At 44.6% G+C, this 27,786-nt stretch overlaps 1 protein-coding gene across 1 annotated transcript in view; it reads right to left on the reverse strand.

Moving 5' to 3' along the window:
• LOC120916886 (latent-transforming growth factor beta-binding protein 3-like) overlaps window positions 1-27,786 on the reverse strand; it is a 2,124,401-nt gene that overhangs the window by 142,124 nt on the left and 1,954,491 nt on the right. The window contains 1 exon segment of the mRNA XM_040327823.1: window positions 12,785-12,865. Coding sequence (XP_040183757.1) covers window positions 12,785-12,865 — 81 coding nt within the window.

Raw genomic sequence — 27,786 nt, forward strand, 5'->3', positions numbered from 1 at the left:
GACCTGGGGGGAGGGGAAACCTCTTGAGGGGGGAGGGGCGACCAGGAAGTCAGCATACTCTCTACTTTGCAGATAGAGAAAGGAGCTGTGTGTCCTAAAGATAGTGTAGTGGTTATGGTGAATGGCTTTGGTGCGGGCTCAGCTATTCAGCATTCCCACTCGCATTTTCCTCAGGAAATGCATTTTCTAGTTTTAATTTTATCCTTTATTCCGTACGTTTTTTGGCTCTGCGTAACTTCTGCATACTTTCAGCTATTGAGACCATTCAACTATTAAAATGTTCGTCTCGTTCAGCCAACGATGGGACTTCAAGTTTTTTTGTACTATTTATACTTTTTAAAATATTAAGCTTTTAGACACTTTTTTTAACATTGAAGTCAATGAGAACATCCTTTTTCCTGCTTCAAAACACACGTTCTGCCAAAAGTTTCAGCTCCTTCATACTTTCACTTACAGACACCAAACAAACTTTAAAGCGGTCACAAAATATTCAGCTATCCAAACATGACGTTTCAGATTGATATCTTTTACGGTTTTTGTGAAAACGCAATTTACGTTTAGTGATATTTTCAGAAAATTTAATCGGTTATAATGTAACCCTATGGAAGGGATTTAGAGTGTGTCATGTGACCTTTACAGTGGAGATCTTTGAAAAAAAAATTATCTCTAAAAAAAAGGGGGAACAAATTGCTCTCACGCCCACAAGATCTACTTATCATACACAATTTATATATCAAAACGTAGGTATGCTTGTCTGGTTTCAGGCAATGTGATACGTATTTTAGTTTTAGTTCCAGGAGCTTCTAAAGGACAAGAGCGACAAAACCACTCTCATTGACCGTCATGTTAAAAATTTTAAAAATGTTCCTGCAAAACACACAAAGACGCTCTTTTCTAAATCGCTGGCATGGCCACAATTTTAAGTTTATCAACATAAATTTCATATCGTTGCGTTCACAAGGGCCGTGTCTTTCAAACGGTGAAGTCGCTGTATCGATCGCATGTACGGTTGTGGATTTATTACGTTTTGTTTGAAGGCTTCGATAACTGATTTTGTGTGTAGATGAAAGCGTTTCTAATGGTATTTTGATTCCCTAAATAGCTTTCCTTCCCTCAGTGCAGTCCTCCTCCCCCACCTCATGTGGAGAAAGCCTCTTGAGGGGGGAGGGGCGACCAGGCAAGTCAGGACACTCTCTATATTGCAGATAGAGAAAGGAGCTGTGTGATATTAGGCTTTATAAGTACTGAAGGAACACTGCTTGTATGTCCTAATGATAGTGTAGTGGTTATGGTGAATGGCTTTTGTGTGGGCTCAACAATTCAGCTATTCAGCATTCCCACTCGCATTTTCCTCAGGAAATGCATTGTCTAGTTCCCATTCCTATCTTTCTTATACTTCTAGCTACTGAGCTCTCTACTGACCTCTCTGGCCATTATTCGATACTCACCTTATATTACAGGTATGTCTTTCCTTTTATATATAGTTCTTTGGTTCAGCTTTTTTTAGCGATTTTTTTGCTTGGCACCTATTACATTACCTTGTCCTTTTATCTTTGGGACAGGTAAAAAATAAAACTAGACAATGCATTTCCTGAGGAAAATGCGAGTGGGAATGCTGAATAGCTGAATTGCTGAGCCCGCGCCAAAGCCATTTACCATAACCACTACACTATCTTTAGGACACACAGCTCCTTTCTCTATCTGCAAAGTAGAGAGTATCCTTACTTCCTGGTCGCCCCTCCCCCCTCAAGATGTTTTATCCCCCCCCCCCTGGTCAGTGAGGAGGAATATTGCACTGAGGTAAAGAAAGCTATTTATGGAAAGGAATAGCATTACAAACGCTTTTAATTCACAGACCAAATACGTGAAATACGCCTTCAAACAAACATTAATAAATCCACAACCGTACATGCGATCGATACAGCGACTTCACCGTTTGAAACACAAGGCTTTTGTGAACGAATCAGTATAAAATTTATGTTGATAAACTTAAAAATGTGGGCATGTCAGCGATTTAAATAAGAGTGTCTTTGTGCGTTTCGCTGGGAAATTTTTTAGACGTTTTAACATTACAGTCAATGAGAGAAATTTCGGCGCTCTTGTCCTTTAGAAGCTCCACGAACTAAAAATAAAATGAGTATCACAAAACTGATCACATTGCCTGAAACCAGACAAAAATACCTACGTTTTGATATATAAATTGTGTATGACAAATAGATCTTGTAGGCGTGAGAGCAATTTGTTTCCCCATTTTTTTTAAAGATAATTTTTTTTAAATGATCCACTGTAATGGTCACATGACACACTCTAAAAGCACTCCCATAGGATTACATTATAACCGATAAAATTTTTGGAAAAAATCACTAAACGTAAATTTAAAAAGATATCAATCTAAAAAGTCATTTTTGGATAGCTGAATATTTTGTGACCGTTTTAAAGTTTGTTTGGTGTCTGTAAGTGAAAGTATGAAGGAGAAGAAGCATTTGGCATCACATGAGATTTTAAGGGGTAAAAAGCATGTTCTCATTGACTTCAATGTTAAAAAAAATGTCTAAAAGCTTAATATTTTAAAAAGTCTGAATAGTACAAAAAAACTTGAAGAAGTCCCATCGTTAGCTGAATGAGATGCACATTTTAAAAGTTGAATGGTCTCAATAGCTGAAAGTATGCAGAAGTTACGCAGAGCCAAAAAACGTACGGAATAAAATTAAAATTAAAATTAAAACTAGAAAATGCATTTCCTGAGGAAAATGCGCGTGGGAATGCTGAATAGCTGAATTGCTGTGCCCGCGCCAAAGCCATTCACCATAACCACTACACTATCTTTAGGACACACAGCTCCTTTCTCTATCTGCAAAGTAGAGAGTATCCTGACTTCCTGGTCGCCCCTCCCCCCTCAAGAGGTTTTCTCCCCCCCCCCAGGTCAGTGAGGAGGAATACTGCACTGAGGTAGAAAGCTATTTATGGAAAGAAATACCATTACAAACGCTTTTAATTCACAGACCAAATACATGAATTAAGCCTTCAAACAAAACTTAATAAATCCACAACCGTACATGCGATCGATACAGCGACTACACCGCTTGAAACACAAGGCTTTTGTGAACGCATCGATATGAAATTTATGTTGATAAACTTAAAAATGTGGGCATGTCAGCGATTTAAAAAAGAGTGTCTTTGTGCGTTTTGCTGGGAAATTTTATAGACGTTTTAACATTACACTCAATGGGAGGAATTTTGTCTCTCTTGTCCTTTAGAAGCTCCACGAACTAAAAATAAAATGCGTATCACAAAACCGATCACATTGCCTGAAACCAGACAAAAATACCTACGTTTTGATATATAAATTGTGTATGACAAGTAGATCTTGTGGGCGTGAGAGCAATTTGTTTCCCCTTTTTTTAAAGATAATTTTCTTTGTCAATAATCTGTGCTGTAATGGTCACATGACACACTCTAAATCACCTTCCATAGGAATACATTATAACCGATTAAATTTTCTGAAAAAATCACTAAACGTAAATTGCGTTTTCACAAAAACCGTAAAAGATATCAATCTGAAAAGTCATAGCCGGATAGCTGAATATTTTGTGACCGCTTTAAAGTTTGTTTGGTGTCTGTAAGTAAAAGTATGAAGGAGCTAAAACTTTTGGCAGGACGTGTGATTTGAAGCTGTAAAAAGCATGTTCTCATGGACTTCAATGTTAAAAAAAGTGTCTAAAAGCCTAATATTTTAAAAAGTATAAATAGTACAAAAAAACTTGAAGAAGTCCCATCGTTAGCTGAACGAGACGAACATTTTAATAGTTGAATGGTCTCAATAGCTCAAAGTATGCCGAAGTTACGCAGAGCCAAAAAACGTACGGAATAATACGAATAATAAATTTACGGATATGATATAGGATTATGGATGTGTGGCTAACACAGCTGGGTGCCAGACTTTCTCTACACAGATGTCTTTAATTTGACAAAACCAGTTATAAATAATTTTTAATGAACATATAGGAATTCTAGGAATAATTAAGTTTGTCTGGTTGTAGGACAGGTGTTACATTGACGTAGATCTTAGCAACCAATCACATCTAGGATGAGATAAGGTTTGTAAGGGTATATAAATGCCAGTTTTACAATTGACACCCAATACCTTCATACGGCCATGGAACCATGGTCGCCTACATTCGTCAGGGAGCAGCTAAGTGCCATTTTACTCTTTAACAAGACTGTCTCCTGATTACTACCAGCATTACCCACTCTCTGTCCCCAGACCTTTTCTCCCTGCTGCTCCCCACCTTTGTCCTCATTGGTTGTCCGTTGTACTTTCTAGTTTTATATTTTTTATATATTTTTTTCATATCCATTATTTTATTTAAAAAAATTTGCCGCCTAGTCTGCATGAGGAGCTTCCACAGCGACCATTGAATTGCCCCAACTCTGATCAGAAGTGCCCCCTATTGTCCCTTGTGTCCCTCATTCGTTGGATCCCCTCCAACTTCTAGGGGTCCCAGTGACCTAAGCATTCTATTTTTTTGTTTCAAGTTTTGGGACGAAACCCTGCATCAGTTTTTATGTTTTTTTGGCCTCTGTGCTAGGTTTGTATGGTGTCTGGGTAGGGTGTTATATGTTTTGGGGAGAGGGGTTTCTCTGTTTCGAAGAACTCAATCCAATGTGTGCTGTTAAAATTTTTTGTTGGGCTCTGACTCTAATGAATATGTGTGCCTCTTTAGGGTTTACTTACAGGTCTTGTTTTGTTGGGCTTATCCTGCTCCTGTTTCTCCCTGGCGTTCCGTGATGGCTTCCTCAGGTACTGAGCTGCTGACCATTCTGTCGTGGAACATCAGGGGGCTTAACTCCAGATATAAAAGATCACTGCTGTTCCAGTATTTAAAACTGCATAACCCACACATAGTGCTGCTGCAAGAGACGCACCTTACTGGTAGCAAAGTTCTGGCTCTGAAAAAGCCCTGGGTGCAGAGGGCGCTTCATGCGACCTATTCCTCGTATTCTCGAGGAGTGTCCATATTGATCAGCAAACGTGTAACATGTGTAATTCATGATGTCCATCTGGATCCCCAGCTGAAATTTGTTATGGTAGTGTTGAGTATCTATAGCAAGAAATATGTTATTGTGAATGTCTATTTGCCTCCTCCGAGCCAGATACAGATTCTGTACACGCTATATGAGAGGCTGCAGGTCCTGTTCATGGGAGACCTTAATGCTACACTGTCCCGTGACCTGGATAGGCCTTCCCCCCAATCTAATTTCAATTCTGATTTTGGAGCGTGGGCTCTGGCAACAGAGTTCCAGAAGCAATGGCGATGGCTTCACCCCCACGACAGAATGTACTCATGTTTCTCAGCCTCGTTTAAAACCTCCTCCTTTTCCATATTGGCTGACATTCTTGAGGCAAGCTACCTTCCCTCTGGCCTCTCTGATCATCACCCACCTAAATTGGCCATTAGAACCACCAGGTTGCGGAACAGTGCCCTTTGGCGGTTACAACCTCACTGGATCAATAATGATGCAGTCCATGATAAGGTTTCTCTGCAATTGCAGGACTTTTGGGTACATAATGCAGAGTCAGCCTCCATGGCGTCAACGTGGGATGCTTCCAAGGCTCATGGAAGGGGGCAGTATATATCTGCTGTGGTAGCGGTGAAGACAAGGTCTCTGACCTGCAGCACAGGGTCGATGGGGCTTTGGCTCAATACACTGCCTCGCCTAAGGCCCCCAACGTTGACCACATTTCATCACTTCGGAGGGAACTGCATCTCCATGTTTCAGACACTACCAGGCTTGGGATACAGCAGGCCAGACAGGAATACTTTGAGCATGGAGACAAAAATGGTAAACTATTGGCATTGCTTGCACGGCAGGATAGGCCCCCTGCGGTTATCTCGGAAATTCTCAAGACAGATGGCATACTAGTCAGCTCTCAGGAGGATATTCTGTCTGCATTTACCGCTTTCTTCACCTCCTTGTATGTTTCCTCACTCCCTGAAGACTTTGACCCTGCGCCCATGGTGTCTCTGTTAGACACGTTGGCTCTGGGGTAGTGATGTACAGAACTGTTTGCCGGCAAATAGTTTGCAGCGATTTTCGCTTGTTCGCGTTCGCCGCCGCAGGCGAACATATGCGATGTTCAATCCGCCTCCTATTAATTAACATTGAGCAAACTTTGACCCTCTACCTCACAGTCAGCAGACACATTCCAGCCAATCAGCAGCATACCCTCCCTCCCTGACCCTCCCACCTCATCTGATCTCTGCTGTTAGAACAGCACCCCAAACAGCCCTTGTTAGGGCTAATCAGTCTGCTTTTCATGTTTCTCTGTAATCTGTGCTGCATGGTTGAGAGAGAGAGAGAGAGAGAGAGAGAGAGAGAGAGAGAGAGAGAGAGAGAGAGAGAGAGAGAGAGAGAGAGAGTATTTTTTGGAGTTAGATAGAGCAGGCAGGCTAGTCAGTTAATGTTACAGTGTGTAGAGGATATATATACATCACCAGGAGTTGTACATATATTTATACACTGTATAGTTTAGTTAGATTAGAGGTGCAGTGTGCTGTGTAATATAAAGGGGTCCAATGGTGCAGGGTGCTATGTAAAGGGGCCCAGAGCTGTGGGGTGCTGTGTATTGTAAGGGGCCCAGTGGTGCAAGCTGCTGTGTAATATAAAGGGGCCCAGTGGTGCAAGCTGCTGTGTAATATAAAGGGGTCCAGTGGTGCTGGGTGCTATGTAGAGGGGCCCAGAGCTGTGGGGTGCTGTGTAATGTAAGGGGCCCAGGCTCACAGGGTAAACTCTGCCCACCTGCCTGCCAGTGCCACATCTCATCTATATTGTGTTGGCACAGTTGATAAGATATAAAAACAAAATTCACTGCAATACTAAATAGTAGTCTTTTGTCTGCCAGGGTGTCTTTGACTCACATGGTAAAATCTGCCCACCTGCCTGCCAGTGCCACATCTCATCTATATTGTGTTGGCACAGTTGATAAGATATAAAAACTAAATTTACTGCAATACTAAATAGTAGACATGTGCAAACTGAAATATTTTGTTTCGTAATTTCGTTTTCGTCAGAACAATACATTTATTTAGTTACTCCCGAAAATCGTTTTGATTTATTTTGTTTTTCGTTGGGAATAGCTTTCGTCCGAAAATTCAGATATACTTGGTTTCAGTGTCGAATGGTCAAAGAATATTCGACGGAACATCGAAATTTTACGCCGAATCGTACATTTCCGATCGAATATTCCGCCTACAATAATTCTAATGTTGTATGACTAGTAATAATAATAATAAATAATTATATTATTATTATTTATTATTACTAGTCAACCAGCATTATAAATTTTCTATAGCCTATGGGTGGAGCATTAAAAATGTACGAGTGCAGTATATCTTCTCCGTCGAATCTGCTTAGCACTTTCGATATACACCATAAGCCTTCAATGACAGATTCAGCGATTTTCGATGCTTTGATGAATCTTCGTCGTTCAATTCCTAATGGTTTCACATTAGTTTCTCCACCTCCATCTCCTGCTCCAACACAACATGGGGGCATCCGACGGTGTGGAACTGGATACTATGGATATGAGCCATTTTGACCCAGCCATGGAGGTTCCTCAGCCTGGGCCTAGTACTGCTGCTGCAGCAGATTCCCCAGCCCCTCCATCATCACCCCAAAAACGTTGCAGGAGGGCTGCTTCCAGCAGGAAGCGTAACATTACCTGGACTCATATTGAGTGTCAGGTTCTTGTAAATGAAACGCTTCCTTGCTGGATGCAGCTGTGTGGCCCCCGCTCCAGGGAGACCAGTCCACGTTGGAAGTTGGAGAAGTGGGAGGAGATCTCCAAAAAAGTAGAGGAGATGTTTCGCCATCGGCGTGACCCGGCTGCCTGTCGTAAAAAATTCAGCGACATAAAGCGGTAAGTAACGTGTCAGATTTATTTGTATTTTTTTACATTTTAATCAGTTCAGTTCCAGAGGATTTGGCTGCCAAATGACCGTGCCACTTTTATGCGTTTTGGCACTGCGTCGCTTTAACTGAAAATTGCATGTGGCTCCAAAACAAAATTGAAGCCCTTTTTTTCCCACAAATAGAGCTGTCTTTTGGTGGTATTTGATCAGTTCATTGATGTACGCTGATAAGGCTGCACCAATGGGCATTGGGCATTAATAGGTGGCACTGATGGGCTTCACTGATGGGCACCCATGGGCTGCACTGATGGGCACCAATAAGGCGGCACTGATGGACTGCACTGATTGGGTACTGGTAAGGCGGCACTGGTGGGCACCAATAAGGCGGCACTGGTGGGCACTCAGAGGTGGCACTGATGGGTGGCACTGAAGGGCATTGATAGGTGGAACTGGTGGGCACTGAGAATTGGCACTAATAGGTGTCAGTGATGGGTGACAATGATGTGCACTGGTAGGTGACATTGATAGGCAGCACTGCTAGGTGGCACTGATGAGGCACTGACTGGCACCACTGGTGGGCATTGCTAGGTGGCAGTGATGTGCATTGATAGGTGGTAGTATAGCACTGACAGGTGGCACTGGTGGTCACTGTGGACATTATCAGGGGGCACTGGCAGGTGGTACTTGTGTCCACTGAGGCAGAATTGCCTCTTCCACTGGGGATCGATGTCCCTTACTCAACAGTTAGTGAACGCCTTTTTTTTCTCCTCACGCTGTGACCGCGAGGAGAAAAAAAAAATATTACCAAGCTTTGTTTTGATAATGTGATCAGCTGTCATTGGCTGATAGCTGATCACATGTACCGGGCCCCTTACTCGGATCCGTGATCACCCGAGTCTCAGTGACTCTGTGATTACAGCGCGCCCTGCAGGGGGCACTTGGGGCGCACGCAAAGGGGAGGACATATATTGATGTCCTCCCGGCAATTGGGGGTCTATGCTGTTGCTGTCATTTGACAATAGTGCAGGCGCTAGTGGTTAAATATATTCGCCACGATCATTGTAAAAGGAATATTTCCATGACAGTTATTATATTTGTTCTTAGTTTATCACTAATCAGAGCTGTAAGTGCTTTAAAGTTACACTTGACCACCTGTAGATTACGCCCCCTTTCTGACCAGGCCATCTTCTTGTAATTATATTTAGCGTGCTGCAGCTTTAACTGACACAATTGCACGCTCGTGCGATGTACTACCCAAATCAAATTCACGCCCTTTTCCCCACCACATATAGAGCTTTTTTTGCAAATCTTGTGCTACATGGAAAAGTGCGCCTAATCCAAAAATTCCATTTGCATGTTTCATTCTATGGGTTCATTCTACATTTGTCTCATGTGTTGATGTCATTTTCAGTTTACAATTGTAGTTTAATTATGGAACCCGTGTCTGTTCTCTTTTTGTTTTGCAGATCTATTGTGCGCAAACACAGGCAGCCGGGGCGCGGAGGAAAGCAGGTGTCTCTCCTGCCCCATGAGGCAGACCTTTTAGCGGGGATAGGGGAGGATGAGATTACCCAGCTGCAGGCTCATCAAGGTTGGTCTCAGGATTGCATTGTGTGCAGGACATTTTTTTTGTCAAGCATCCGACATTTACCATGTTGTGTTTGATTTTATTTAAAGATCGTATCAAGGCCCAGCGCCACCGGAAGCGGAAGGAGGAGGAGCAGGAGTCCTCCACTTCATCATCAAGCAGTAAGTAGTGTACTAGTAGTAGTACTAGTAGTGTACTAGTCGTCAGTGGCGGCTGGTGCTCAAAATTTTTGGGGGGCGCAAACGAAAAAAAAAAAATTGCAGCCTCACTGTGCCTATCAAAAAATGCAGCCACTGTGCCACCAATTATCACCACTGTGCCATGCCATCAAACGCAGCCACTGTGCCAATTGTTGCCACTGTGCATGTCACTGTGCCCTTTAATTGTCGCCACTGTGCCCATTGTCACCACTGTACCCATTGATGCCACTGTGCCCTTTGTCGCCTCTCTGCCCATTCTTGCCGCTGTGCTCTGATAGGCACTTCCGCACAGCCAACCAGCTGCCGTTATTCAGGTAGTCGGCGCCCAAGGTCCGGCCATCTGAATAGACCAGTGGCAGCTGGCAACAATAACATACATTCATGCAATACATGAATGTATGTTGTTTGCGAGAGCCAGAGGGGGTGGCGCTGCAATGCCCTCTATAGACGGACCGCCATCACTGCAGTTAGTATAAGTAAAAAATACATTTTAAAGGAAAATAAACATTCTTAAAGGGCCCTTTTTTTTGGACTACAGGAGGGGGGGGCGCGGCGCCCGGGCGCCCCCTATGGATGGGCCACCGATGGTACTAGTGACTGATGACTATACACTATGACTATGGTCCTTTTCCATTTGTCCAGCCTTCCATTGTCAATTTCAGTGTCATTGCTTCTCGCTCAAGCACTGACAGCCTCAGGTAGAGCCTCTGCGACGCTCTGTCAGGTAACCTAAGCGTTTGCGTAACTTACGCAATTTGGCATAACGTCGCGGTCTGAACTGAGGCGCCTGATCAGTGGTGGTCGCTGGAACCAGGACAGGTAAGTACCTCTTTTTTCAACTGATTTTTTATGAATGCCTTGTAGATAAACATTAGTGACCAGTGACCACTGACCTGCCCTGTATTGTCCATGCTAATAAAGATAATATAATACATTTTATACAGTATTTTTGTTTCTTTGAAGATTGAACATTGTAACGTTCAACATTTCTCCTTTATTAAATAAATAGGTGCCATACAGTCAGAGGGGGAGATGCAGGAGGAGGAGGCTGAGGCGGCAACTACCCACATGTAAGTTAGTATAATCTTGCTGGTATCTGTTGCTGAGTGATGATCATTGATCATACCGTACATCTTTCAATGTTCTTGTACTAATGTGTGAAATTGTTGTACACTGCAGATTGTAATGTTCTTTTCTACATTATTCATAATCAACAGCTACTGAGGCTGAGCAGGAGGTGAAGGAGATCTGCCCTGGAGAGGCTGCTGGGGATGCTCAAGATGGTGTCCAACAGCCAGACGCGTCAGATCCAGGGGGTAAGTAGTATACCTTTTTTTTGTATTTTCCAGGAAAATATAGTATTTTAAATATGAAATGCTGATGGCATACCTTGTCTAGAAATGGTTGTGATTTCTTCTGCAAGGCTTCGGTTTAGCTGCCATTATTAATTATTTATTAGTCCCCCTCTGCAATTGATTCCAGTCTTCCTGTTAGCATTACCTGTGCTTGTTAAACCCTCAACGTCACTTCCCTGATCACGCCACCTTCTTGCTGCAGTTCAGATTCCCAGTCTGAGCCAATCACTGTCATCGTGAATAACACAGCTGGCTGGAGGGGGTGTGTTAGACAATCTCCAGCTATTGGCTGGCAGTCCCTGGACATGTTCAATCTCTGGCATGCCCCTGATGCATGCATTAACACTTTCCTCATGATGTCTGGTGCCTCACCTTTGGCATCATCTAAAGCAGGGGTCTCCAAACTGTGGCCCGAGGGCTAGATGTGGCCCCTTGCTAGCCTTTATCCATCCCATGGACACTATTACTCCCACTGGCACCAACAATGGGGCACTATTTCCTCCACTGATACCATTGATGGGATATTATTCCTCCTACTAAGAGGGGCACTACACGTTCTATTGCCCAGTGCCCACCAACCCTTAGGCCATATTTATTCTTACTGATGCCGGGCCTTGAACATTTCTACCCCCGCTAGCCACAGACACAACCCGGCCCTCCTAAAGCCTGAAGGACAATAAACTGGCCCTTTGTTTGAAAATTTTGGAGACCCCTGATCTAAAGCAAAAAATTGTAAATGACCTTGTGACCTCGTAGATCTTTGCGCAGTCAAATATCTATAAAAAGTCTGAGTCTTTAGGCTATAGTTCAGACTCCGCAGTGTATTGTTTTGCAATGCACATAGGCAAGGCTGTTTAGTTTAGTGAAATATTTTTATTTTATATGTATCCTGGAGTTTTTTTTTAACTGCTCAATTTTGTCTAGTGGTTTTGTTTGAGAAGTTTTAGACATACTGATCCTTGGATCCCCAGTGGTCGTACACATTTCCATGCACCCTCTCTCACCTCCACCTAAATGGTCTAGGGCTTCTGAAGTTATTATTATTAAGACCTGCATAGGTCTTAAAGGCTCTGGGAGAGACCAGACCACCACTGCAGTATCAAAGGGGAGCAGATGAAGCACCAGCTGCCGGGATATCGAAGGTTCAGTAATTGTAAATTCTCTTTTATACCTCCTAGCCTAGACCAGGAGTGAGTAACCTACCTAGCCTAGAACAGGAGTGGGGCTTATTCAATCAGTGGCCAACTGGCCAAGTGGCCATACAAAATTATCAACTTTAACGAAAAGCTGTCCTCTGTGGGAGGTGTATCATCTGTGTCCTCTGTATCCCCCTCCCAGCCACGCACCAGTGATGGCCATGAGCTGGTCTGGGTGCCACCCTGCTGTGAACATGGTTCCTCCTCCTCCATCTTTAATGGGGTTCGGGTTCAGGGTCAAGTTCGGGTCAAGTTCGGGTCCCGAACCCGGACTTTTTTCCGAAGTTCGGCCGAACCCGTTGAACCCGAACATCCAGGTGTCCGCTGAACTCTAGTCGTGTGTACTCGGCATTAGGCTTGAGACAGGTCAGTATTGCAGACATAAGTGTCACAAGTACTGCAATTCTTTACCAGAACAACAGCAAATCCTTTAGATAATTGGCCTCCCCTCTATGTCTGATGAAAAAAAAGTCCAAAAACCTGTACATGCATGACAATTTTATGTTCTATAAAAGGAAATGTTTTTTATTACCTCTTCGAGACTTCTTTACATGGTGTGCATTGAATTCCCAGAATGAATTGGCCCCACTATGAGAAACTGAACATGACAGAGCTGAAAAATAAATAAATACATTGAGTAATATTGCAAAAAAACAAAACTATTTTTTTTTTTATACAGGTGAAATGTTTTGGTTATGCTGCAATAAAACAATTCAAAAGCAAGAGACAGCCACTCATTACAGGATAAAGATACAGTATAATTTTGCGTCATGTTGACAACAAGTGATAATCTATATAGATATACAGTCTATATGCAATCTGACAGTGTCTCAACTTTCTGCTTGACTACTGCATACATACCTCCAAACCGTCCCTGATTCACCAGGATTGTCCCACAAATTGGACCCTCTCCCGGAGTCCTGGTGAATCAGGGCTGAGTCCCGAAATGGCTCACAAATTGGACCCTCAACCGGAGTCAATGCACTAGCTTAAAGGAACCTATTTAGAAATTAAAAAACAAACCTTTACAACTCCTTTAAACACATGCAGTGCAGGAACCTGCCCCTCCTCCTCCTGTGCTGTAATGTTCTTCTGTATACAGGGGGGGGGGGGGGGGGGACACCACACTGCCTGAATGGTTTCGGATAGCAGAAGATCAGACAAAACTAATGTAGAGCCCCCTTTACTTTCAGTAAGGGCACTACGCTAAAGTTAGTGGGAGAATGAGAGAGATAAGTTGCTCTCATTCTTGATTATGTTAAATTTGGCTGTCACCAAATCTGGATTGTTCTGTGGGTCAGACTGCAGGTTGCGCCAGAGGGATCCAGGCAGAGACGCTTCTTTCCAGCAGCCAATGAGAGGAGTTGGGCCTCACTTTGCATGCTGGGAGGGAGTATTTCTGTGGCGGAGGCCGTTGTTCTGGGTTCTTCGCGGTTTCCTGGTTCCAGGTGCGGCACCCACCTTTAGGGTGTCCGCACATCGCGGGCCCCACCACTATGGCCCACCTGGCCTGGGGTCGCGCGCTACGCAGAGTTCCTGACTCTGGGCCCTCCTGGCTTGGAGCAACTGATGCCACAAAGGGGCCCCGGTGACTGACTGGGTCCCCCTTCTTTTGAGAAGATCCCAGGCTGTATTCCGTTCGGTGGGGGATCGGCTTGAGGAAACCCGGAGGCATGTTATCCAAAAGGGCTTGAACGAACCATCGGGGATCTGGTGACCGGTTACTGACAGGTACGCTGAAACTGTCAGACAGTGACCCTAACGTGACTTATTGGGAGGATTCGCTCTGCTGTTCACATTGTCAGCATTGAGCCTGTGGCAGAGGCCTCAACTGGCATCTTAATTCGATCAGAGCAAGGCCTGTGGCAGAGGCCTGTTCCTCTCAGCAACCTTAAAGTGACGCTTCGGGTGCCAGGCCTGTGGCAGGGTTCTGTCCGGGGGCACTTCACCCACTCTGGCTGGAGTGGTGACGAACTGTACTACTACTACTGAAAGCAGGATTGCTTTCCTTCTATCCAAGCCTGATACCGCAGAGTTCTTCTACTTCATCAGCCTTTCCTATTTACCTCAAGTTGATGTTGGTCGTGTTGGGCCAGGAAATAAAGCATTCAGAAAACCTTATCTGCTGATTGGACATTCGCTTATTGCTCTACTCACTACCTTCACCCCTAGAGAACACATAGAGGTAACTTAATACGCCAATCCCAAAACAACCAGCGGCTCCTTCAGGGGTAGCGCTACACTTACAATGCAGGTAACCCTTGCACTGCTGGCACATCATCACTACAAGGGATCATTTTCAAGTTCAGCTGGTCTTTAACAGCATTTTACATTTTAGGAGAGTGTTGAGGGGTTTCAGCTTATGTTGTACAGGTTTGCCAGGTGGTAGAATTATTTCTGTGTGAAGACTGGCTCATGCATGTCCCCATTCTCCAGCAATATATTGTATTTTATGTATCATAGCCAATATCCAATATGGCAGTGTTACCAGAGCTGGAGAAGAGTGCTAGCTCTTTGGGTTTGGGAAAAGCATGTGTACTTCCCTCCAAGCTTACAATGCGGTGCTTAGTGCTTGGGGCCACATGTAGCCCATTGCCACGTTTTGTGTGGCCCATTGATCCCCTGCAGACGCTTATCTGTAATGTAAAATCTCCAACAACACAAAGAAAACCCCCCCCGGGGGGGAAAAAAAACAAAGAAATGTATCCTCCCGGAGATAAAGATGCCAAAAAGTGGGGCGTGTCGCATTAAAAAGGGGTTTATTGATACAAAAATTTAGCAATCACATAAATCAGACACTTTGACACCCATCACCAGTACCCAATATAAAAATTTTAATAATTAGATAACGTTACCTAAATAGACACTTAGGGCCAGATCCACAGCCAGCGCCGCAAATTAAGTTACTCAAAACGTATGTCATTTAAGTTACGGCGCCCTAATTTGGTGTCATAAGTGCCGTATCCACAGCGCATTTGCGCACAAAATTGCGCAAGCGTAACTTAAATCCCGAGGCGTAAGGCGGGGTTATTGCAAGTGGGAAGGAAGTGGGCGTGCTTCATTGTAATGAGCCGTGACCCCATGCAAATGAAGGGCCGGCCGTACTGCGCATGCGCGCACGAATCTGCTTCTCACTGGGCATGTGCAGAACTTGGCTTGGCGCAATCAGTGAGATAGGAAAAAGGCCAAGCGTACTTAGTTTGAGGATCGCCCTGTGTATAAATAGCCCCAGACAAACACACTTCCCTTGCAAAAGTATTTCCCTGTGTTACCCTTCCTAGAGCAAGTTGCTTCTGCTCTGAACGTTTGTCGGTGTTTGTTGGTGAGTTGTGTGTGATAGAGAAGTTTTGGAGGAGTATTAGATTGTAGTTGGTGTTTGTTTCTGCTAAGTGTAATTTCTGTTTGTTTTTTTCTGAGTGTTTTTTTTTTTCTGATTGTATTTTGTGTTTGTTTTTTGCTGATTGTATTTTGTGTTTGTTTTTTGCGTGTTTGTTTTTGAATTTGTAGTAGTGAAGAAATGTGTAACGCTAGTAACAAACACTTATAGAAAAACACATAAGTGGAAACCATGAACCAATGTAATTAGATCACAGTGACCTGTGAATAAGTGTCCATAAAAATAAACACGAAACAAAAGTCCATCAATAGGAGGTATATGGCCACATCATTGTCATGGAAAGGACATTCTGCACGGTACAACAAGAGTAGATGAAATACTCTTACCAGATAGCGTGGATCTGCTTGTCAGCGACAACAGATCGTAAACGCATGGAAGGACTCGAATCTGCTCGGCTGGACGGGGGCCCAATGGTAGACTTCACACAGGATATCCAGATGGATCACTGTAGTCCTGGGCTGGAACCTCAACGTGGGTGTACTCGCTCCGACTCAGATTCTCAGACAGGAACAGAAGGTCAGCTTGTCTCAAAGCGACAATCGGTGGTGTAAACAGTGGTATCCACTGAAGGAAGGTGGGCACAATCGTGGAGTATGAAAAAAACTTTGTATCCAAGCAGGTCATGCAGGTCATGCAGGAGAAAGAAAAAAACAATGCTCCGGATGGTGCAGGTAAAATAGAGTAGGTTTTATTGTAATAAAACCAAATTACATTAAAAGTGATCACTTAAAATGGATAAAAGCAATATGGGGAGCAGGTATAGCAAGCCCGACGCGTTTCGTCCAACTGGACTTCAACTGGGGCAAATTACGTGTCTAGCGTAATTTGCGCACGGAAAAGCGCCGGTGTAACTTTTTTAGGTAGGACGGAAAAAACTTTTTGAGGATCAGGCGCAAAGATACGTGCCGTGGAAATTTTAATTACGCCGCGTATCTCGAGTTAAGTCGGCGCATCTGCTTTGTGGATCTGGCCCTTACTACCTACAGGATGCATGCATGCAAATTACTCAGACTAGAAAAGTCAGCTGGAATTTGTTCAGCCGACTACCCAGCATATGATTGGATGATCAGCCTATAAGCTGGTCAAGTCCAAACAGGACATATATCAGAGTAAAATTGGATAAGTTAGCTATGCACTGTGGCTGACCAATGAATGATGTTGTGACCTGAATATCACAGCTCAATAACACACAATTCAGTATAAGAGGGCTATCATGGTATAGCATTCATGAAGGTCAAGGACACTGTGCAGCCAAGTCATATAAGCAGAAAGCAGGTTGGCAAATAGCATTCATGAAGTTCAAGGACACTGTGCAGCCAAGTCATATGAGCAGAAAGCAGGTTAGCAAAATCTATATATATAAAACTCAACGTGTGTGTGTATGTATGTATGTATGTATGTTCCAGCATCACGTCCAAACGGCTAAAGATATTAACATGAAACTTGGCACACATGTTACTTATATGTCAGCAACAAACATAGGATAGGTGGTTTAACCCTTACCCACCCCCATTTGCCATGGTCGGGGTTTTCCTTTAAAGTCCCATTCAACTCTATGGGAAATACATGTTACTTCATAACTTCCAAACGGCTGTACATATTTCGATAACACTTGGTCACATGTTACTTATATATCCACTTAAACTATAGGATAGTTAATTTATCCCTTAACCACTTAAGGACCGCCTCCTGCACATATACGTCGGCAGAATGGCACGGCTGGGCACAAGCACGTATATATACGTCCTGTACTTGTACCCGGTCGCGGGCGCGTGCCCGCGGAGCGCTCCCGCGACCCGGTCCAAAGCTCCGGGACCGGGACCGCGGGTCCCGTGGACCCGATCGCCGCTCGAGTGCGGCGATTGGTCCCCGGAGCTGAAGAACGGGGAGAGTCGTGTGTAAACACGGCTTCCCCGTGCTTCACTGTGGCGGCGTATCGATCGAGTCATTCCCTTTATAGGGGAGACACGATCGATGACGTCACACCTACAGCCACACCCCCCTACAGTTGTAAACACTCACACAGTGAACCCCAACTCCTACAGCGCCCCCTGTGGTTAACTCCCAAACTGCAACTGTCATTTTCACAATAAAGAATGCAATTTAAATGCATTTTTTGCTGTGAAAATGACAATGGTCCCAAAAATGTGTCAAAATTGTCCGAAGTGTCCGCCATAATGTCGCAGTCACGAAAAAAAAACGCTGATCGCCGCCATTAGTAGTAAAAAAAAAAAAATGCAATAAAACTATCCCCTATTTTGTAAACGCTATAAATTTTGCGCAAACCAACCGATAAACGATTATTGCGATTTTTTTACGAAAAATAGGTAGAAGAATACGTATCGGCCTAAACTGAGGGAAAAAAAAAATTATATATGTTTTTGGGGGATATTTATTATAGCAAAAAGTAAAAAATATTTAATTTTTTTCAAAATTGTCGCTCTATTCTTGTTTATAGCGCAAAAAATAAAAACCGCCGAGGTGATCAAATACCACCAAAAGAAAGCTCTATTTGTGGGGAAAAAAGGACGCCAATTTTGTTTGGGAGCCACGTCGCACGACAGCGCAATTGTCTGTTAAAGCGACGCAGTCCCGAACTGTAAAAAGACCTTGGGTCTTTAGCCAGCATATTGGTCCGGGGCTTAAGTGGTTAACTACCCCCATTTGTGAAGGTCGGGGTTTTTGTTTAAAGTCCCATGCAAATAAATGGGAAATGTATGTTCCCACATAACTTCTGTACGCCTGGAGATATTTCAATAATACCTGGTACACATATTACTTATATGCCAAATAAAAATATATGACAGTTAAATTAACCCTTACCTACACCCTTATATAAAAGATGGGTATATTTATATTACTATGATTTTCCTCCCCAAAAGGTTAAGATAGGAAGACCGGGCAACGCCGGGTATTCAGCTAGTAGCAGCATAAAGATCAAGTTCATCAGCATGGTAATTTGATGATCAGCTGAATGCAGCAACAGTCACAAAGCAATGTGGTTATGTGCAAGGTACCAACATAATCAAAGGAAGGAGACACAGATGGAAACAGGACTTTAATAGCCAGATTCAGGTAGGGGCGCGCATTTTTACGGTGGCGTAGCATATCGTATTTACGCTACGCCGCCTTAAGTGAGAGAGGCAAGTACTGTATTCATAAAGTACTTGCCTCCTAACTTACGGCCACATAGCGTAAATGGAGCCGGCGTAAGCGCGCCTAATTCAAATAAGGATGAGGGGGCGTGTTTTATGTTAATGGAGGGTGACCCGACGTGATTGACGTTTTTTACAAACGGCGCATGTGCCATCCGTGTACATATCCCAGTGTGCATTGCTCCAAAGTACGCCGCAAGGACGTACTGGTTTCGATGTGAACGTAAATTACGTCCAGCCCTATTCACGGACAACTTACGCAAACGATGTAAAATTTTCAAATTTCGACGCGGGAACGACGGCCATACTTAACATTGACTAGGCCAGCTATTTGATGGAATAACTTTACGCTGGAAAATGCCTTACGTAAACGGCATATCTTTACTGCGATGGGCGCACGTACGTTCGTGAATCGCCGTATCTAGGCATTTACATATTCTATGCCGAACTCAACGGAAGCGCGACCTAGCGGCCAGCCTAAATATTGCACCCTAAGATACGACGGCGCAGGCTGTCGTATCTCAGCTAGGTTTAAGTGTATCTCAGTTTGAGAATACACTTAAACTTACGACGGCGCAGATTCAGAGTTACGTCGGCGTATCTACTGATACGCCGGCGTAACTCTCTCTGAATCTGGCCATAAGCTTGCTCACCAAACCAGGTTGTATAAGGAGATCATCTGATGTTGCAGTCTTCCTCTCTTCTAATAGAAAATCAAGAGACGGCTTGCTGCCATGTGCAGTGTAATGTAGCCAGGAAAGTCTTCACCCCCGTCCCTGGGGATTTGAAGCTTCCGTTGGTATCTCTTGTGTGGAGGGATCCAGGTACTGCACACAGGTGCTCCCAATCAATGTGTCTCAGAATGTTGGTCTGCTGCTAAAAACTGCTTTTCCAGCTGCATTCCTTCGCTCATAACAAGCCATTTCCAGTGCTAGACGCATGCATCCGGTTGTGTAGACAGACTGTAACAGTATGTCGTCACAGGAAGGACTGATTGTCTGACATGTTTCAACCACTCACTGTGGTTTTCATCAAGGGATAAGGAGGGGCATGTGGTGAGCCTCTATTTATATCAATTCTGTCGTCTATCATAGACATTGCATTTACACAAAAAGGCCACTAGATGTCAGATTCCTACAAACTCTCAAAGTCCTGTTGATTCACCAGCTGCATCGCTCTCTACCATCCAAATCGCATACACTAGTTAACATTAAACCCAGAATTTTAACCACTTAGTAACCGCCCCATAGACAATATACGTCTACAGGGTGGGTGGTTAACTCTAGGAGGGCGTCAATGTACGTTCTCCCGCGCGTCCCCTGGGGCGCGCACACGGGAACATCCGTGACTGCCGGGTCCAGAGGACCCGGCTGATCACGAATCGCGGTAAATGGCCGCTGATAGCGGCCGTTTAACACGTGATCGCTCCGTCCAATGACGGAACGATCACATGTAAACAAACCGGCGTCTTTTGATGACGCCGGTTCCTCCCTCCTCTCTCTGTACCGAGTGGTACAATATTCTGCAATACCCCCCCTGCGCAATACTCTGCATACCCCCCTGCGCAATACTCTGCATACCCCCCTGCGCAATACTCTGCATACCCCCCTGCGCAATACTCTGCATACCCCCCCCCTGCGAAATACTCTGCATACCCCCCCCTGCGCAATACTCTGCATACCCCCCCCTGCGCAATACTCTGCATACCCCCCCCTGCGCAATACTCTGCATACCCCCCTGCGCAATACTCTGCATACCCCCTGCGAAATACTCTGCATACCTCCCCTGCGCAATACTCTGCATACCTCCCCTGCGCAATACTCTGCATACCCCCCTGCGCAATACTCTGCATACCCCCCCTGCGCAATACTCTGCATACCCCCCCTGCGCAATACTCTGCATACCCCCCCTGCGAAATACTCTGCATACCCCCCTGCGCAATACTCTGCATACCCCCCTGCGCAATATTCTGCATACCACCCCCTGGGCATTACTCTGCATTACTCCCCTGCGCAATACTCTGCATTACTCCCCTGCGCAATACTCTGCATTACTCCCCTGCGCAATACTCTGCATTACTCCCCGGCAATACTCTGCATTACTCCCCGGCAATACTCTGCATTACTCCCCGGCAATACTCTGCATTACTCCCCGGCAATACTCTGCATTACTCCCCGGCAATACTCTGCATTACTCCCCGGCAATACTCTGCAATACCCCTGCGCAATTACTCTGCGCAATTACTCTGCAATACCCCCCGCACCAATACTCTGCAATACCCCCGCACCAATACTCTGCAATACCCCCGCACCAATACTCTGCAATACCCCCGCACCAATACTCTGCAATACCCCAACACCAATACTCTGCAATTCCCCAACACCAATACTCTGCAATACCCCAACACCAATACTCTGCAATACCCCGGCTAATACTCTGCAGTATTTTCTGGGGAAAAAATGCGTTTTAACCACTTCCCGCCCACCGGCCGTCATGACGTCCTTGACTTTGTGCAGGGATATCTAAATGATGCCTGCAGCTACAGGCACCATTCAGATATCATTTTTTTCAGCCGGCGATTCCCTACACCATAAGAACAATCATGTCGGCTGTTCCACCTCTTGATTGTTCTTACGGGAGGCGAAAGGGGACGTCTCCCCTCCCTTCTCCCTCCGGTGCCTCATCTGACTCACCGCTACGATCAAAACCAGGATCGTTTTATTTTTTTTTATTTTTTTTCAGGCTTCCCAGCCTAGAGGTGAGATGTGGGGTCTTATTGACCCCACATCTCACTGTAAAGAGGACCTGTCATGCTATATTCCTATTACAAGGGATGTTTACATTCCTTGTAATAGGAATAAAAGTGATCAAAACATTTTTTTTTGGGAAAAACGTATCAAACTAAAATAAATAAAGTGAAATGAACAATAAAAATGTATATTTTTTTTAAAGCGCCCCTGTTCCTGCGTGCTCGTATACAGAAGCGACCGCACACGCAAGTCCCGCCCACATATGAAAACGGTGTTCAAACCACACATGTGAGGTATCGCTGCGAACGTTGGAGCAAGAGCAATACTTTTGGCCCTAGAGCTCTTCTCCAACTAAAAAGATGTAACCAGTAAAAATATTTAAAGCGTCGCCTATGGGGATTTTTAAGTAGCGAAGTTTGGCGCCATTCCACAAGCGTGTGCAATTTTGAAGGGTGACATGTTGGGTATCTATTGACTCGGCGTAACTTCATCTTTCATATTATGCAAAAACATTGGGCTAACTTTAATGTTTTTTTTTTTTAAAAGCACAAAACCGTTTTATTTCCAAAAAAACACATTCGAACAATTGCTGCGAAAATAACGTGCGCGATAAAAAGTTGCAACGACCGCCATTGTATTCTCTAGGGTTTTTGCTAAAAAATCATATATAATGTTTTGGGGTTCTATGTAATTTTCTAGCAAATAAATGATGATTTTTCCATGTAGGAGAGGAATGTCAGAATTGGTCTGGGTGTTCCAGAACGCCTGATGGTGCTCCCTGCATGTTGGGCCTCTGTATGTGGCCACGCTGTGTAAAAGTCTCACACATTTGGTATCGGCATACTCGTGAGGAATAGCAGAATGTGTTTTGGGGTGTAATTAGTGTTATGCATATGCTGTGTGTGAGAAATAACCGGCGAATATGAACATTTTGTGAAAAAAAAAATCTTGATTTTGCAAAGAATTGTGGGAAAAAATTACAACTTCTAAAAACTCACCATGCCTCTTTCTAAATACCTTGGAATGTCTTCTTTCCAAAAAGGGGTCATTTGGGGGGTATTTGTACTTTTCTGGCATGTTAGGGTCTCAAGAAATGAGAGAGGCTGTCAGTACATCAGATGTGATCAAATTGATCAATTTTCAGTAATTGGTACCATAGCTTGTGGACCCTATAACTTTCACCCAGACTAAATAATAACCCAATTTTTTTTTTTTTTTTACGAAAGATATGTAGCAGTATACATTTTAGGCCAAATTTATGAAAAAAAAATACTTTTTTGCAAAATGTTATAATAGAAATGAAGAAAAATTAATTTTTTTTACAAAATTTTCTTTCTTTTTTCAATTATAGCGGAAAAAATAAAAAGCGCAGAGGTGATCAAATACCACCAAAAGAAAGCTCTATTTGTGGGAAAAAAAGGACAAAAATTTCATTTGGTTACAGTGTTGTATGACTGAGTTATTGTCATTCAAAATGTGAGAGCACCGAAATCTGAAAATTGGTCTGGTTATTAAGGGTGTTTAAGTGCCCAGTTGTCAAGTGGTTAATATTAATATTAACAAATACCATTTCGCCTAGGTTCACATTGAGGCGACTCGTCATGCGATGTCTCAGAAGTGGTTCCTACAATACCCTTGTTAAAGATTAAACAAAAATAAATGTGAAATATGAAAATGAAAAAAATATAATAATTAACAAATAAAGTAAACTGAGTGGAACAAAAGCATGGGTATGACGCTGATAAATTGCATATCAAGTCGCTGATAAATTGTACATCAGGTCATATCATATCCTTTCACAAAAACAGATAAAGAGGAAAGAAATGATATAATGTAGCTCAAATCGTCTTAGAACGCCAGTAATGACATAGATCACTGGCTTATTTTTATCTTTCCAAAAGGGCTAGAAGCTGCACTCAACATTCAAGCCTAGGGGTGCTAGGGTACCCAATCTATATATCCACATTTTTTCTTTCTGTAGTAGCACCGTATCAAAATCTCCCCTTCTTGCTGATAGGTTGAGGGTGTATATTCCTTTTACTTTTAATCCAGATGTATTACTTTGATGGAAATCAGCAAAGTGTAGTGCTATGGGTGACAGTTCCTCTCTAGTTTTTCCCTGGCCAGCACCTTTTTGTATTTTGGTAAGGTTTCTTATACTCCATAGTAGGGATAAGCCCAATATACCCGCGTTCGGTTCGCACCAGAACTTTCGAACGCGAACATTTAGAACCCCATTGAAGTCTATGGGACTCGAACGTTCGAATTCAAAAGTGCTAATTTTAAAGACCAATATTCAAGTTATTGTTGGAAAACGTCTTTGAGAACCCGGGTCTTGCCCCAGGGAACATGTATCAATGGAAAAAAAAAAGTTTTAAACACTGTAGTTTTTTTCCTGGAGCAGCGATTTTAATGATGCTTAAAGTGAAAAAAAAATAAAAAATTCCTTTAAATATGGTACCTGCTGGGTGTCTATAGTAGTGGCACGTGTTTAGAAATGTCCCTGCACAACATGAGATTACTCTCAGAAAAAAGTAATTTAATACTGCCTGCGGCTTTAATGTAATGTTTGGTCCCTGCAATATGGATAAAAATCATTGAAAAAAATAGCATGAGTTTCCCCGCCACCACTCCCCCCAGGTAATTACAAGACGACCCAGTGCTGATCCTGACCTCCCTGGGGCCCTAAGCAAAATGACAAGGCACATTAAAAATGAGAAGCGGGGGGCGCTGATGACAGTGACATGTCACATTAAAGAAAGTTGAGAAGCGGGGGAGGGGGTGTTCTGCTGTCGTAAATGACTCAGCCAGCGAGTTTACAAAAGCCATGACTAAGCACTAACAGTGTGCAAAACGCGTCGGCTGTCCCTTCTTGTGACTGTACTTTTTGGATTTGCATGTCCAGTTTTTATTAATAAAGACTACTTCTTTAAGTTCCCTTGGAGTGCGGCTGTCCATTCATCTCCACTTTTTCCATGTTTGCCTTGTGTATTGCCAGCACCTTGGATTCCTGAGAGGTTCCTTTAATTGTCTGCAGAGATCCACCTGGAGCGGTGATCCCTTTCCCTCAGCGAGTTTAGAAGCGGGGTGAGGGGGCGAAAATGACTTCTCACCAGGCGGGGCCTCTAGTAATTTGGGGGGCCCTTTGCAGCTTTGTGGGACCCTAAGCGGCTTGCATAGTGAGCCTATAGGGAGGATCGGCCCTGACAAGACCCTTTGGCCCTATATACTTTGATAATGTAATTGGAGCTCAGCAAAGAGCCACATGCAAATAATTGCATCCAAAATTGTTATTAGACGCCCCTGTTAAACAGGGGCAGAAAAATTGGGCCTTAGGCACAACACTGCAACCCCTCACAGATACTGTAATTGGAGCGCAGCAAAGAGCCACATGCAAAGTATTGCATCAAAAATTGTTATTAGACGCCCCTGTTAAACAGGGGCAGAAAAATTGGGCCTTAGGCACAACACAACACTACAACTCTCACAGATACTGTAATTGGAGCGCAGAAAAGAGCCACATGCAAAGTATTGCATCAAAAATTGTTATTAGACGCCCCTGTTAAAAATTGGGACTTAGGCACTGGTGACGGAAGCCCAGAAACAAAAAGTTTCTTACTAGCTATCAGCAAGATCAGTGAGGAGGAAAAGGATATTCAGTCAGCAGCATAACAGGACAGTCACTCAGCATCAGCATAGGCAGTCTCCAAGGGATCTGTCATTTCCAAAAAATTATTCAGTTACATCAGCATCAGGTGCTTGGTAGCTGGTGTTGATCCAAGCCTGATTCATTTTTATGAAGGTCAGTCGATCGATGGAGTCGGTGGAGAGGCGCAACCCTGTGATTGTTCACAAAGCCTCCAGCAGCACTGAATTTGGGTTCTGAATGAACGCTGGATGCAGGACAAGCCAGTAGCTCAATTGCGTACTGTGCAAGCTCTGGCCAGTGATCCATCCTCAAGACCCAGTAAGCCAGAGGATTTTCGGTGGGGAAGGTGTCCAAGTCTGATCTTGCCCCTAGGTATTCAAGCACCATGTAAACAAAACGTTGGCGATGGTTGCTGGAACCGGTCATACCTTGGGGCTGCAGACTAAAACATTGTCTGAACGCATCGGCCAGACGGCCACCTTCTCCACCGCTCCTTCTGTGACTCACCGAAGCCTCAGCAACACGTTGTCCAGGAACAGGATTTGGTAATCCCCCAGGTTCTGGGAACGCGTTGCACAGACCCTTCTGCAAGGCCTCCCGAAGATGTTTCATCTTTTGCTCCCTCTGCGATGGCAAGATAAGCTCCGCAACCTTACTCTTGTAACGTGGATCAAGGAGAGTTGCCAGCCAGTAATGATCCCTCTCCTTGATACCACGAACACGAGGATCCTTATGCAGGCTTTGCAGGATCAGGGAGGCCATGCAGCGTAGGTTTGCTGAGGCATTCGGGGCACAGTCCTCTGGGTCACTGAGGACAACAGAATCTGCAGCCACCTCATCCCAGCCACGTAACAGTCCACAGGTTCCTTGGGACTCTAAGTTATCCCTTGAAGACTGCTGCTGCTGAGTGCTAGGCTCCACCTCCATGCTGCTGATGCAATCCTCCTCCTCCTCCTCCACTTCGTCCTCCTCGTCCTCTTCCTGTGTGCTAGGTGGGCATGCAGGACCACTGTCTGGATAAAGGGGGCCTTGAGAGGTAAGGAAGTCCTCCTTTTCCTCCCTCTGTTCTGCCTCAAGGGCCCTGTCCATTATTCCACGTAGCGTGTGCTCCAACAGGTGAATAAGAGGGACAGTCTCACTGATGCATGCACTGTCACTGCTCACCATCCTTGTGGCCTCCTCAAATGGTAACAGTACAGTGCATGCATCCCTGATCAAGGCCCACTAGCGTGGGGAAAAAACCCAAGCTCCCCTGACCCAGTTCTGCTGCCATATTGGCACAGGTACTCATTGACGGCCCTCTGCTGCGTGTGCAGCCGCTGCAGCATGGCCAATGTAGAGTTCCATCTGGTGGGCATGTCACAGATTAGGCGGTTCTTGGGCAGGTTGTATTCCCTTTGAAGGTCTGTCAGCTGAGCAGTGGCATTGTATGACCTTCGGAAATGCACACAGACTTTCCTGGCCTGCTTCAGGACATCCTGTAAGCCTGGGTACCTGCCCAAGAACTGCTGCACCACCAAATTGAGAACATGAGCAAAACAGGGCACATGGGTTAGTTTTCCCTGTCGCAGGGCAGAGAGGAGGTTGGTGCCATTGTCGCTAACCACCATTCCTGGCTTAAGCTGGTGTGGCGTCAACCACCTCTGAGCCTGCCCCTGTAGAGCTGACAGAACCTCTGCCCCAGTGTGGCTCCTGTCTCCCAAGCACACCAGCTCTAGCACCGCATGGCATCTCTTGGCCTGCATTCGTGCGTAGCCCCTCGTACGCCTACGGAGCACGGCTGGTTCAGAGGAAACATCAGCACAGGAAGAGGCCACAGAGGAAGAAGAAGAGGAGGGGGTGGAGGAGAGAGGTGTGTCACAACCAGTAGTAGTGTTTTGGAGGCATGGTGGCGGAACAACCTCCAACACTACTGTACCTTGCCCTGCGTCCTTCCCAGCTGCCAGCAATGTCAACCAATGCGCCGTGAAAGAGAGGTAATGTCCCTGTCCATGCCTGCTGGACCATGAGTCAGCGGTAAGATGCACCTTACCACTGACCGCCCTGTCCAGCGAGGCATGGACATTGCCTTCCACATGCCGGTAGAGAGCGGGAATCGCCTTCCGTGAGAAAAAGTGGCGTTTGGGTACTTGCCACTGAGGTACTGCACATTGCACAAACTCACGGAAGGGAGCAGAATCTACCAACTGAAAAGGTAGCAGTTGAAGTGCTATCAATTTTGCTAAGCTAGCATTCAACCGCTGGGCATGTGGATGGCTGATAGAGTACTTCTTTCGGCGCTGCAGCAGCTGGGGCAGGGAAATTTGTCTGCTACCATCAGTAGATTTCCCGCATTTACTACTAGGTTGTGACACACCTATTTCTACACCTTCAGTCCTATCAGTGCAGGCTTCAGAGAGGACTGAGGGTCTAGTGGGGTTGGAGCTCCCAGCTGATGAGGGGCAAGGGGAGGTCCGCTTTGTTCTTTGGTGTGGGTCTTTCTGGTATGCTTGCCAACGAACTGCATGGCAGGTCGACATATGTCTGGTCAAGCATGTGGTGCCCAAGCGGGTGATGTTTTGGCCACGCCAGATACGCTTGAGA

This window comes from Rana temporaria, chromosome 11 (assembly GCF_905171775.1).
Source record: "Rana temporaria chromosome 11, aRanTem1.1, whole genome shotgun sequence".
NCBI lineage: Eukaryota > Metazoa > Chordata > Amphibia > Anura > Ranidae > Rana > Rana temporaria.